The 13,185-nt window shown below is 36.6% G+C and overlaps 1 protein-coding gene across 1 annotated transcript in view; it reads left to right on the top strand.

Annotated features, from left to right (window-relative positions):
• The window catches only part of adamtsl5 (ADAMTS like 5), a 45,878-nt gene that overhangs the window by 3,846 nt on the left and 28,847 nt on the right, over positions 1-13,185 (top strand). Inside the window, exon 2 of the mRNA XM_038308485.1 lies at positions 8,774-8,849. Coding sequence (XP_038164413.1) covers positions 8,774-8,849 — 76 coding nt within the window. The remainder of the gene's footprint in view (positions 1-8,773; positions 8,850-13,185) is intronic.

Here is a 13,185-nt window from a genome sequence, read left to right as displayed (position 1 = left end):
AGATCTGCTACAGAAGATTAATTTAATATTTTTGGTTCAAATTAGATTAAGTTCTCCACAATCTGCAAATTTCTGTCTATTATTTAAAATGTATTGAAGTGCCTAAAGCCAGAGTTAGAAAATAGTTCAGAGTTCATATTGACCTAGGAAAGTGAACCAAACAATGACTAAGTTTAAATGGCAATAACTGATCTTAAGTATCAGACTTAAAAGCAAGAAATTTAGGTGATCAGGTCACTAACGTGGCATTGACTAATCAGTGTCAAGAAATACCAATTGGTTAGTAATTATGCTGATAAAGCTCTCGTTTCAAGGTCCATTCAGATAAAACTTTACAGCTCTGTGTTCGTGCCTACCTGCACAGCTTCATTTAGAAGAAAACGTGTGGAGGTTGCTGTCCTAATGCTCCTGTTCCAATCACTTAGTTTGAATGTTTTGGATTTGTTTTGCCTGTCAGCAGGACAGCTTTTAAACCCTGCAAAATATTTCTTTATCAAATATGACAGATTTGTTGGATTCTTGCCAGTGAGCAATCAATCTTGTTCCCAAGGGACCTCTGTTGTTGAACTTTAAGTCTGTGGTAGCTGTGATTACAAATATGATGCATGTTAATCTTGCTCGGTAACCCAGTTTATTCTGCATTGAGGTCTGTTCAATTTAGTTTGTTTTTGCTCTTTTATTAAATTAAAATGTGTATGAGTGTATACGTTCTCTGCACATCTCCCTGTTTCTTATGTTGCAATAGTGTGGTTGCAGATGACCATGGAGTCTCTGATTCAGTTAGTGCTTGTGAGAAGATAATCTCATAATCCCTGAGGTATGATGTTGTACCAAGGCTGTGCTCTTTGCCATGAAAGGAGCAAATTAGGGAAAGTAAAGGATAGAAAGGTGAACAATGTGGAGTTGAAATCTGGATACTTATGTATTCATAAGGATTTATAAAAGATCTCTTTAGAGCACTGCTTTTTGGCCCTGATAAAACAAGCTGCCCATTACTGGAACCTCTAGTGTGATCTTAACAGAATTATTAAAAACAATGTGTATTTTGCAGTCAGCTTTCCTCCTCTAAGGATGGAAACTCGCATGAAACCTTTCCACAGAATTTCAAAACAATTTTTGGTCTTGACAATTCTGACTCTTGAATATGCCTTTATCTAAACCTTCCATTATACCCTGACTGTATGGTTAAGGTTGCTGTCCAGATGGAGGGGGAACCTCTACCCCAATCTCAGGTCTAAAGGCTGCAGTGTTCATTTTTAGTCTTACCAAGCACCTTGCATGCATGTCAGCAGTTCCTTTCTGGCCTCATCTGATCAGATCAGATCAGTTAACCTTCTGTGTCTTCTGCAAGGCTTGTGGCAAACATGATATGGGACTTCTCTGGGATTTCTTTCAATAATGACTTTCCTTTTGCAACTATTAAACAACCAGGTTTATAGAGAGAACAAGGTAGCTATTGATAACCATATATTTCATGGTTACTTCTCTGAGTGCGTTTAGGTGGACATCCATGTCTTGGTAGGGTTTTCAGTCAATGCTCTCTTGCTAGGAAGGAACAGAGCTCTATAAGATGTTCCAAGCTTGGTATATTTTCAAGAACTCTGCTCCATTTAATTTTTTTCCTCATCTTTCTCCTAGACCTTTCTGCTGTGTTCCTTTGTCTTTGTGTTGCTGTTGTTCACTATTGTTCTCTATAGAATCTCAGAGGCCAAAAAAAAAAAAAACAGATGCGTTTATAATATGATTATTATATGCAGGTGGTCTACTGAACAATTTACTAATTACATTATTGGTTGGTTCCACTGGATTTCATTTAGAGGTATCAAGTTAAATGCAAGTTCATGGTGCATAATTATTATTATATATATATATAATTGTTTTGTCTATAATCTGTGTCTGGTTCCACTTTTCTTTGCTCCTCTCTGTTGCAAAGTCTACAGTAATTATACACCCATTATAGTCAGTGAGAATGTTTACACTGCCTCAGAAGGGTGGCGGCGTATGTACGACCAACCACCTAAATTTACCCTTTTTTTTTTTTTTTGAAGGATCCTGAAGTAAGTTTGGAGTCAATCTACACAAATCACATCAACATGAAAATAATCAACCCTATCATCCATATTTTCTAAATCTTTCACCAGAAACAGAAAAAATATCTTGAAAGCCTCACTCTGTTAATCAGTAAACACATATTTATACATCTACGCTGCCAAGTTAATCATTTATACTGATCCATAACATGCTTACACTAAATGCATATCAAATCCACTAAAATAAGCAAGAAATATATCCTCTCCATCCTTGGCACATACACCCATTGTAGAATAAAACAATACATGTCTGGATGCAGAAAAAAAAAGCTAAGCAGTTGTTTTTTACGTCCTTTTTCCAATCTTTGGGATCTGACTTCCACATTTATTCCTTTTTGTTTACTGCTTTATTTCTGCATGCTTCTTGTAGCACCTCCGGATTTCACAGCAGACTGGATCGGAGCCCTACCATTGTAAATAAGGATTGAAATCAAGGGCAGCAATGTTTGAATGGACTGTAGTGGAGCTGCTAGCAGTGTTTAAACAGCGCTACACATGCAAACAGCTCTTTGTTTCTTTCCAATTCAACATGATGCACCAACACATATAGAAGGATGACAAACAGCATGGCATCACCTTGATACAGAAATTAAGACTAATTTAAAACATAAAAAAAAACAATTTCTCTCAAGTGCTCTATTATGTCTTTTAGAAAAGCAGCTGGAGAGGCATAAAGAGGTTCTTCTGAAGTTGCTTGTTTTGTTAATGTGCTTCGACCGAGGCCATAGAGCAGCCAATTGTTGATGCCTCATTCATAGTCAACACAAACACAGGGTCAGAGCTCACCACAGGCCTCTCAGACTCAACATCTGCTCCTGCTTGTGTCAGCCAATTCAGGAGCGTGCTCAGTATAACCATCAGACCCTCCAGCAGGAATTCCCAAACACTGGGTGGGTTCCGGATAAATCTTTTAGAGGGTAAAAGGTCAAGGGCGGCCTCCTGGCCGGACGATGCTGTTTCTCTGGATATTTGTGGATCCCCATGCAGAAACACTTCAAACAAGGAGTCAAACAAGGAGAAAACATTCTCACCTGGAATGCAACCAGGCTACAGCAGAGATATGGTGCAACAACTAAATAGAACCACAGTTTTGTGCAGGACGTGAATATGAGTAAAACCTGTCTCTGAGGCGATGTTTAAGGAGGTTTGTGAGGTTAGTCACATTATAAAGGCATCATGACATTAGGTGCCTGCAGCAGGTTTGACTCAACAGGTGGAGCTTAATGGGGAAAAATCCTACAAAGCGAAATTTTCAGTTAAACGCTTATTCTGTGGTGTTGAAAGGATGAAGCCAGTCTATTCACTCAATTTGTTAGATATAGCATACTTAATCACAATTTCTTTCTTTCTTTCTTTTTTTTTGTGTGTGTTTTTTGTTCATTTGGGGAAGGCTCTGCAATCAGATATATATGTCCATAAAACAAACATAACAAACAAAAACTCCCCACAAGTTTTTTAGGAAATCTAGGCCTGGAAAAATGGCTCTATGTTGAAACATGTGGCGGCATCATACTGTGCGTGTGCTCTTCATGAGGGACAAGGAAGCTAGCCACAGTTAATGGGATGATGGACAGAGCAAAGGGACAATACTGGGAGAAAATTCTTCAGAGGCTGCAGAATAATTGATATTGGGGTGAAGTTTAACTTCCAGCAGAACAACTGTATAAACAAAGATTTAGCTAAGATGGAAAAGAACAGTTAAAATCAAAGAGTATTCATGCTCATTAACTCAAACTGCTTTGCAAATAAAAATGATTTAGGGGTCAAAACTCCTAATCATCCCTTCTTTATTTCTTTTTTTTTGAGCAAATTACATACAGATGGATGCATACAGGTCATTTATTTTACTCCGGGGTTTTCATTTTATACTTGAAATAACTAATGGGACATCTGTTCTTCTTCTGTTAGGGCCCTCCTAAGTCAACGGCCCTTAGAATCGTCCTAATCGTCCTACACCTATACAAACCTTTTCCACTGTATTAAATATTTCTTTGCAAAAAGAAAAAAAATATAAATTTTCTTCCAAATCAAGATTCTTAGACCTTGAGTATTGCCTCAACATCCCTCTGTCATTGGGTAACATCTTTCCTATAAAGCACTGTGTGTTTTTGATTAAACTGTGCCTAGAGCTCTAAATGTCCAAACATTTGAAACAGATTTTTTCATCATGTGCAGAGCTGTAAGGTGGTCCCTTGTGGCATTAGATTGTATGATTTTTAAAAGGTGGCTGGTCATCCTGATGAAGCGAAGTGCGTCGCGTGAAGCAGTAACCAGCTGCAGCCTCATCTGGCCTAAATTAGCACTAAAGAGCCCCCACCACAGTGTTGCAGGAATTTTTGGTACCTGGTAAAATTATTTATAAATCATTACAGATAGGACACAAATAACTTGCTGAGTGATGGAGAACACAAATAGTTACAACAAGAGATTCAGTTTTCTAAAAATATTAACCTACCTACAGTTTTTAGTCTTATATTATTGCATTTGCATATTTTATTTTATTATTTTTTTAAATGATGACACTTCTTTTCTTGCACTGCATAGTATTTGTCTAAGCAGGACATTTTGCAGTCAGAGTTGAGTTCCCCTCTTCTAACCCTGTCAAACAAGCGACCGACGTCAGTCAAAATAAACAGGTAGTCTCGCGTTGATTAAAGACATTTCACTCTCCCTGCCCTGCAGTTATTCACATTGCTATAGTTTTAATGAGAGCAAGAGGAGGCAGCCTGGCCCTTGCTGACCTCTGTAAGGGCCGCCTCAGTGACGGGGCCAAACAGTTAGAACCCAGGTCTGGTGTGTTTCCAAAGGAAACCTAAGCCCTAAACAGAAACTCCGATAAATTACTTAAATATTTGGATTTCATTAGGCTATTGATGGTATCTTGCTAATAAGAGACTAAAGTGAGAACCTGTCATTATGAATGTTTGTATTATTTTTTTATGGGTATTATTATGTTTAAACACAGAGGCTGTAAAACTCGAGAAAATTTTGGTTAAAAAAAAATTAACCTTTTAAAAAGATCTGATGGAGCTCACAGTAGATGGTTAAATGCACAAGACAGTTACATATACTGCACAGAAAGTCTTTTAAAGCTTTATGTATTTAAATCTTCCCTATTTTAGAGTTACCAAAGCACCTTTTCATTTTATAGGCCAGAATGATGAGATAGAAGAAATAGAAAACATTAAAAGAAATGTTCTTACATTTTTTTCAAAGCAAAGAGCTAACATACACAGGGATCATCACTATGCTTTAGTGCAGACTGCCAGTTTGTAAGCTTCTGATTTGTATCTGAGGGCAAAACCTTAACAGACTAATTTCTTCCTAAATGTTGTTGTAACTGAATCCTGTCATATTTGTAAATATGAGAATGTTTTTTTTTATCGCTACGTGTAATTTACCACAGTGGCAGACTGAGCTGTTTTAAATCTTTGGGTTTGCTGCTACTTTCTGGTAATTTCACCTGACGTCTTCCTCCTTGCTTTGTAAACTTGAAAGTTGGTGCTTCTTGTTAAAGTCGACAGATGGTGATCCAAAATCTTCATGTTTGAAATTCTAATCAGGTTTTAATTCATGTATTAGGATCCAATAGTCACACAAATTCTTTAGGGAAGACTAATAATTGGTTTTTGGCCCTTTTTATATCAATTATTTGCTTATTAACTAGTAAACATTTCAGATTTTACTGAAGTGAATGTAGCAGAATAAAGAGGCACTAATAAGACTTTTCCTGACACAGCTTCACTGCCTATTTCTTTTTAGATCTTATCTCACACATAGATTTGTATAAATGTTGCTTTATTTTACATTAAATGCTACAAGCTTTATCCATAACAGAAAGGTTCCCTGGTAGAAGTAGAGGTCATGAATCAAGCAAAACTGGATTACAGGATAATCTCTATTAATGCATCAAAGCATAAGTTCCAACCTGTTCATCTGATTTTTACTTAAATCTTAAAATCTTAAATCATCACAGAACTGGTCACCTGTTAATGCATTTACAGTGTTTTCAGTGTTGATGCATTGAATGAAAATAAAAAGAAAAACAACAAAGATCTCCTCATCAATAATTTCGCTTGTGCAAATCAGTGTATGATTGCAATAAGACCTACCAATGGATGAAAAGCATTAAAAAAAACTTAGTTTCTCTATTTATTGCTTTCTTCTATGAAAAGTATCAAAACTTGAGTCATCCAAAGGTCAGACAAAAGCTCCAGGGATGAGATAGTGAAGATCAAATAAATGCGTGGCCTAAATGAAAAGGCCTCTTAAGTCCTTATTTATGTTCTGTTTGCCTCTTTCAGTCAGTGTGACCCTCTTTGTTCCTCTGATAAGACCTCCCCCATGTAAGGCCAGGACAAGAGCTGAGGGCTCTGAGGGGAGAGGCTGCTAAGCCAAGTGTGAGCGAGATGTGTATCGTTTAATTGGACAGGGCAACTTACTGACCTACGACTGAGCCAAAAGCCAACTCCAAAAGCTTTGCGTCAGCTCTGTGTTTATGGCCCTGAATTGAGATAAAAAAAGAGACAAAAGAGGCTGAGAGAGATGGATGGCAGCGAGGCTGTAAGCAGGATGAAACAAAAGGAGGGTAGATGATTGGGTTGCTAACTTTTAAACGGCAATCTGTTCATGCATAGTTGCTCTATATAACGATAACAAAAAGCAATGCGCCATCTCAATGGACACTCTTAAATGCTTGACACGCTGCAGCTGTCACCGGACTCGCCCCTGGAAACGATCAAAGTGAGGGGATTTCCTAGAATCACTTTTCAGAAACAACATTTGCCTCTCAGTGAGTCAGACAGAATCCGTTGCCTCGCAGTGTTTGCCTGGAGGACAGAGCAGAGATGAGGCAGGCTTTAGAGCAAACACACATCCGACACAGAGCTCCATGGAGATCCTATTTGGTCAGTGTTAGTGCAACACTAAGTGCATTTGAGTCAGTATTGGTGCAGAAATATAACACAACCTAAATAAAATAAGTTATTTTTCTAACAGACTCAGCCATTTATACAGCAACAAGGTTATTTTCTTTTTCAAATGATGAGCAACCCAACAGTTAGATTAGGAGCAATAGGTAAGGAATTAATTGTAAAATTAATTTGTTAGCCCGGATGAAAAAACATTTCCTAAAGACAAACAGTCCTTTCCATCAACAGCATCTTAGTCCATTTTTGTTTCTTTCAAATTGATGCAGAACTACTTTGCTTTCGATGTGAAGCCTGTGTTTACTTCCTGGCTCCTGAGCCAAACATATGCAAATTCCCAGGAAGCCAGAAACAGAAGCGGACCAGAAAAGATACCTCGGCATCCTTCAAAACGATTCAAAAGATTTTAACTGCGTACGATTTTTTTTACTATACTATTCCGTTAAAATAAGTCATTTTAAATCAATGTGCTATACCAGAGATTTTCAAACTTTCATTTAATTTTTTTTTTGTTGAAAAAGTTGCATATTAGTTTCTGTAACAACCACAATAAGTCTGATATTTCTATGGCATTTAAAAGAACCCGTCATTTGCAAAAAAAAAAAAAGTATTTTTGGGCTTGAAATTAGTAAAACTGAAATCTGGTTTCCTGGGTTTATGTGAGAACAGCTGAGTCCTGCCTCCCAATTTTTTTTTTACAGATAACTGAAGAGAATAAACTTTTTCTGTCAAACTACATTTTTACAGCTTTGCAATTCAGGTTTTTGCAAACACAATATTCAGCTTTGCCTTTTAGGGTATAATAGGTATAAGATCATGAAAACCATAAGATCCGCCATTTTTCCTGAAAATTATGTAAGTTCATGAAGGTTACACGCTACATTTTCACTGACTGTGCTCATCGTTGCAGCTCCTTGTTTTCCAACTTTTAAACGTGAAATGATGCATACATATAGAAGAAAAACCTGACTATGAATGTATGTATGTACTTATGTATTCAATGTGTAGATTGAATGAGAAAATATGGTCTCCAGACAAAAATTAATTTCTTTACTTTTCAAGTTCCATTGGTGCTTTTCACTTCAGATAAATCAGTTATATTTAAAAACAGTTTGTGTCTTAGAGTTAAATCCTATTTTTACTTTCCTTTATTGATTGCAGCATAACAGAAGAATTTTTAAACATGTCTGCACTCTGATTCCTCATGTTGGAGGTTGTTTCTTAACATTTGATGTAACACTTGGCCAAGTCAAATCTTTTCTAATTCTATTATGACTTTACTGCATCTGAAGAGATGATACATTAAAACTGAGCCACAACAAATAGCTCGTTTCTGCAGGATGTTACAGATATGTTAGGGTTTGCATGCTTTAGTTCCATTTATTTTGTTGAATATTGTGCAGAACTATGGCAAATAGATCCAAACAGTTGCAAAATGTAGAGTTTGAGTTTCCTTTCCTGCGTTAGTTTTGTAATTAATAAAAAAAATAGACTGATGTAGATATTACTTTTTACTATCCACTTAAATGACAGTGTAAAGGTTGGACCAGGAATGAGAGAGGAGGTGTTGATGTTCTTTTAGCGCTTCTGACGAAGAGTATGGAAACTGGAAGGATCACTATTTAACAGAAATCAAACCTAACAAAGATACAAACTATCAAAGGATTTGTTTTTTGCAGGTATTTAAATACAAAAAGAACAAGAAGAACATCACTAACAATCTGTTTACTGGTTTCTCTCTCTCTTTGTCTTCAGGAAGCTGACTCTAAACTGGGTCCTGACCTTTGTTTTGCTGCTGGCTGCTCCCGGCTCCCTCGCCTCCCCGCAGAGCGTAAGTCCAGCCCTCCCACATCAACATCCCTCTCTGCACAGCCTTGATCAAAAATAACTCCTGCTAAACTAACCCTGAGAATAGCTCGTCACCTCAAGTTCCCTTGAAATGACCTCCAACAAAAACTTTCACACAGTAGAGTAGAGTTTCTGTTCAGCCTGTCTGATAATAATGCTTTACGTCACTTCAGACATGAACCAAACACAACCAATGTGTTTACTAGTTACTCAGCCTATTAAATAAGATTCATCAGTGACATTCATCATTCTGAACAAATTCTAGGCATCGATTGCTGTAAGTAGCATTATATAAAAAAAAATATTTTATTCTGTTTTCTTGTTCTTTAAATGTCATCATCTTAGAAGGAATCAAACAAACTTCATGAGAACTTGTTGATATCCTACACATCAAATTGGATGACAATTCTCTTTGTGTCTAATCTAATGATTTTATAATCTACTAAGGTAACTGTTTGAAGTAGTCCCGGGGATTACATCTAACTTCCTAATGTGTCATTCTGTGTTGTACTGTAGATACAGCAGACTATACTGAACCCTTGTTGAAACCACAGTTATGATTCTTCAGTCCCTTTGATCAGTTGCCACTTTTCCAACCCTCCTTAATCCTGATTAAATTGTTTCATTCTTATGAGTTGAATTACCCATTTTAAGATGGAAACCCCAATATTCTCTGACATTTTAATCACAGTCACTGTCTTTTTCTTATAACTTACTCTGTGATGTTTAGTTTTCTATGCTGAGGCTTTGATATCTCTCTCTGTCTGTCTTTGTGTCCTTTTTACAATCCTTTAATTTTCTTTTAACTTACTCTAAAAGTTGGACATGCCTGAGCTGGAACATGTCTTTCCACACATGGTGTCCCATTTATGCAGCTCTCTTGCTAGCAATCAAGATACTGGTTTAATATAAAGCTGAAACAGTTAAATATTTTTTAACTCTTTTATACATTTTGAATTGATGCAATAAAAAGACATTTAATGTTTTTGTAAATCAAAAACAATAACTGCATTGTTGCTGACTTGAAATTAGATTGATTGGATAATAAAACCTTGATAACAAATATGCAAATAGGCATTAGTTGCTGAATTACATAGTGCAAACCGTTGCACCACCAGGGCAACCGTTAGGCATTGTTTTTTACACTTCATAAAATTGAGGTGTACAGAGTGAAGAAGCGAAGATGGAAAAGAAATGGCCTTCCTTGTGCCTCCAAACCAATGGGCATGTAAACATTTTCATTAAGTTTTTGCGATCATGAGATGCCATTTGCTGCAGCTTTTGGACTAGAGAGTTCAGGATTTTTACAAACTTTACTGTTCTCATCACTTTATCTGGAGACATGAGAATTGTGGTTCTTTTTCCAGTCCTGTTTTTCAGTTTGTTGTTTTATATGAAATACAATTTTTCTGTGGACAGGTTTATGTCACTGGGTTAATTAACCATTTCCTGACTTAAATCAACATTTGGCTTCCAAACCTACCTGAATGTTTTTTTTGTCTTTCGCCTATTGAAGACTTTCATAGAGAAACGTGCTGCTTGGTTATGCCAAATTCATACTCCAGGAAAACAGGAGTTAATAATGTGTAAATAATAAGCCATTGCTTTACATAAAAATGATTATATTTCATAAAATTAGATAATTTTCCTGCAGGGATGTTAGTAAAAATAGTTATTTAGGACCTTCCACTTACTAACTTTATAGTTTACCGTTTCTGAAAAATGAATAAAGGAGAATTAATTGTGGGGTGCCTTCATTGATATATAAAATATTCCAGGAATAGAAACAGTGATCTTCTAAAGTGACAACATATCAAACACACTTGAATGAATTATTTAAAAAAAACATCTGTAATTTTATGATACATGTATAAAAAATGTAAGTCTGCTCCAGCTGTTTAGGTGTCTTCATGACTCTGAAGACCAGCATAGTCTAAGTCCGGGAGAATGCTGATCTGAAGCATTTACCTTTACTCTTGTTTTTTCCCTACAGTTCACTTCATATATTTTTTTTCTCTCTCTATTCTGAGGAGGGGGAAGGAGTGAACTGTTAAGGTCAGGGGTTGCTTTCATTAATCTAGAAGGCCAGCTGCCCCCATCTTCAACCATTATCAACGCTAATTTGTACTGGAGTACCACTAATGAGGGCAACCTCAAGAGACCCTGCCAAGGAATTACAGGGAGTAGTTGCAAAGGTTGGTTTCAGCTCAGTGTGTGTGTGCACAATGAGTCACAAAGTCAAAGAGCCTCAATTAGTTTGGCTCTTACTTCTTGGCTTTAACATTCATTTTAAAGTCTGTCAGTTAAACTAACCTGATTTTACTGTGAAAGAGTTTTGTTTGGCATAGATTTGTGAAAATTTTAAATTTTATGATAACTTAAAGCAATAATATTAAAAAAGCTACTAAAAAGTTGGACCCAATGAATTGAAGTTGAATGGAAAATAAAGCATGGCCTATCCTAGGCTGGGCTGATTGAGAAATTATGGACCAAGATCAAATACAGATGAGTGGTGGAAGGAGTGCTTTAAAACACCCCCTTGTTGACATTGTCCATTTCCTTAGGAGTACTGGAAGTATTTATAAACAACTGAATCACATTCGCCTAGAGAACTGCCTTTTCAGGGTGGAACAGTGTGGTTATTCAGATTTTCTAAAAAAAGACCAAATAATTTGTTAAAGCTATCAATGGCTCACATTCCTCCATTATAACCACATCAGGAATTGACATAGCTAAGCCTTTGAAAGCAAAGTGTCTTTTTCTTTTGCAAATGTAATTCTGTTTGCATATTCAAGCACAGACCTTTTTATGTAGAGGGGCTTAAACCGAGTCCAGTATTAGACTTCTGGTTGACAATTTGTCCCTCGGAGAGGAGTTTTTAATCATTTTGTCTTGGTAACATGATGTTTACATGGAATAAGACTGTGTCATTTCTTTGGTATTTTCTGTAAGGATGAGACTGTTTATTTTTTCATTTTGTGAATTACTTCTTTTACTGTTCAAGAATTTTCAGCTCCTTATATTGTCATGAGACATGAATCGTTAGCAAAACATCAAAATTCCAGATACAAGTGGCTGTTACCTTATACAGGTTGGAAAACTTGTTAACCTAAGGTGGTAGAGGAGTTGGTGCCTCTCCTTTTTAAAAAGAATCAGTAGTTCCATTTACATTTCAATTGCAAAACTATGTTGATATTGTGCTATGGAGGGGACCCCTGGTTTTATAGTTTAGTCCGAATCCAGAGGGTGAGAATTATTCCAGCTGGCCGGTTGCCAATGCAGCGCAGCGGTCGCCGCAAAATCAGTTTAAGACACTGATGTATTGGTGGTCGGAGGATAGGCAGTTGATCAGAACCGAGCAGATGAATGTAGGCAGGATAATCCAGAGGGAGGAGCCAAAAGCGATTTTGGTGACATGCTTGGTTTTCAGAGCTAGGAAGTCAATTCAATTTCAATTCATTTTATTTATATAGCGCTAATTCACAACACATGTCATCTCAAGGCAGTTTACAATTCACCAGATCATTCAGTCAAATTGATTAAAAGTTTTCTATCTAAGGAAAATCAGTTGCAAATAAGAAAAAATGGAAAACATGATCCTCCACCACAGTTCCTAGTCTTTCTTAGCCTATATTTGTTTCACCTGTATTTAATTCCAGTCATCCTCTGAAATTGGACCAGCATTCCTGCTGAAGAAAACCTCCAAAGCATGAAACTTCCACCGCTATTTCTGTTTAAAATAAGAATGTTTTATGCATTCCAGGGATAAAAACAAAAAACCAACTTCTGATTAATTGTCAGTTGGTGGTTTATTAGGTTGAATTTTGCATTGATTGATTTTGTCTGCTTAGAAAGAATTCCTTTCAGCTGTTATATGTGGACGCACTGTATATATCCCATGCACCTTTTTCTTCCTTTGGCACATTCTTCTCCTTTGACTATTTGAGCTGATGTAACGAGTAAATTTCAATCAATCAATCAGCCAATAATGTTAAGCCATCAGCTAGAGGGCGCTGCTGATCATTCCTGAAGACAAAGCGGTCTCCTTTATTTGCAAGAGAAGTAATGCCTGAGCAAAGGCATTCTAGAGAAACAGACCCAGCTGCAGAACAAATGAAATTGTTTTCAGGGGGAAACACTTTCTCAACAAAGAGTGGCTCTATGACTCCTCCTGCAGTGCTGAAAGAATAAAATATATCACTAGAATACCAAAAACCAAACAGTTAGAAATAAATTGTGTAATAAATAAAAAAATAATAAATCTAAATATATAAATTGATGAACATGAGCACTGATGTCAGGCTGAAATAGTCATTCAA

Source organism: Cyprinodon tularosa, unplaced genomic scaffold, assembly GCF_016077235.1.
Source record: "Cyprinodon tularosa strain WSP-4 unplaced genomic scaffold, ASM1607723v1 ctg638, whole genome shotgun sequence".
NCBI classification, from domain to species: Eukaryota; Metazoa; Chordata; class Actinopteri; order Cyprinodontiformes; family Cyprinodontidae; genus Cyprinodon; species Cyprinodon tularosa.
This window is presented reverse-complemented; position numbering and strand designations above follow the sequence as displayed.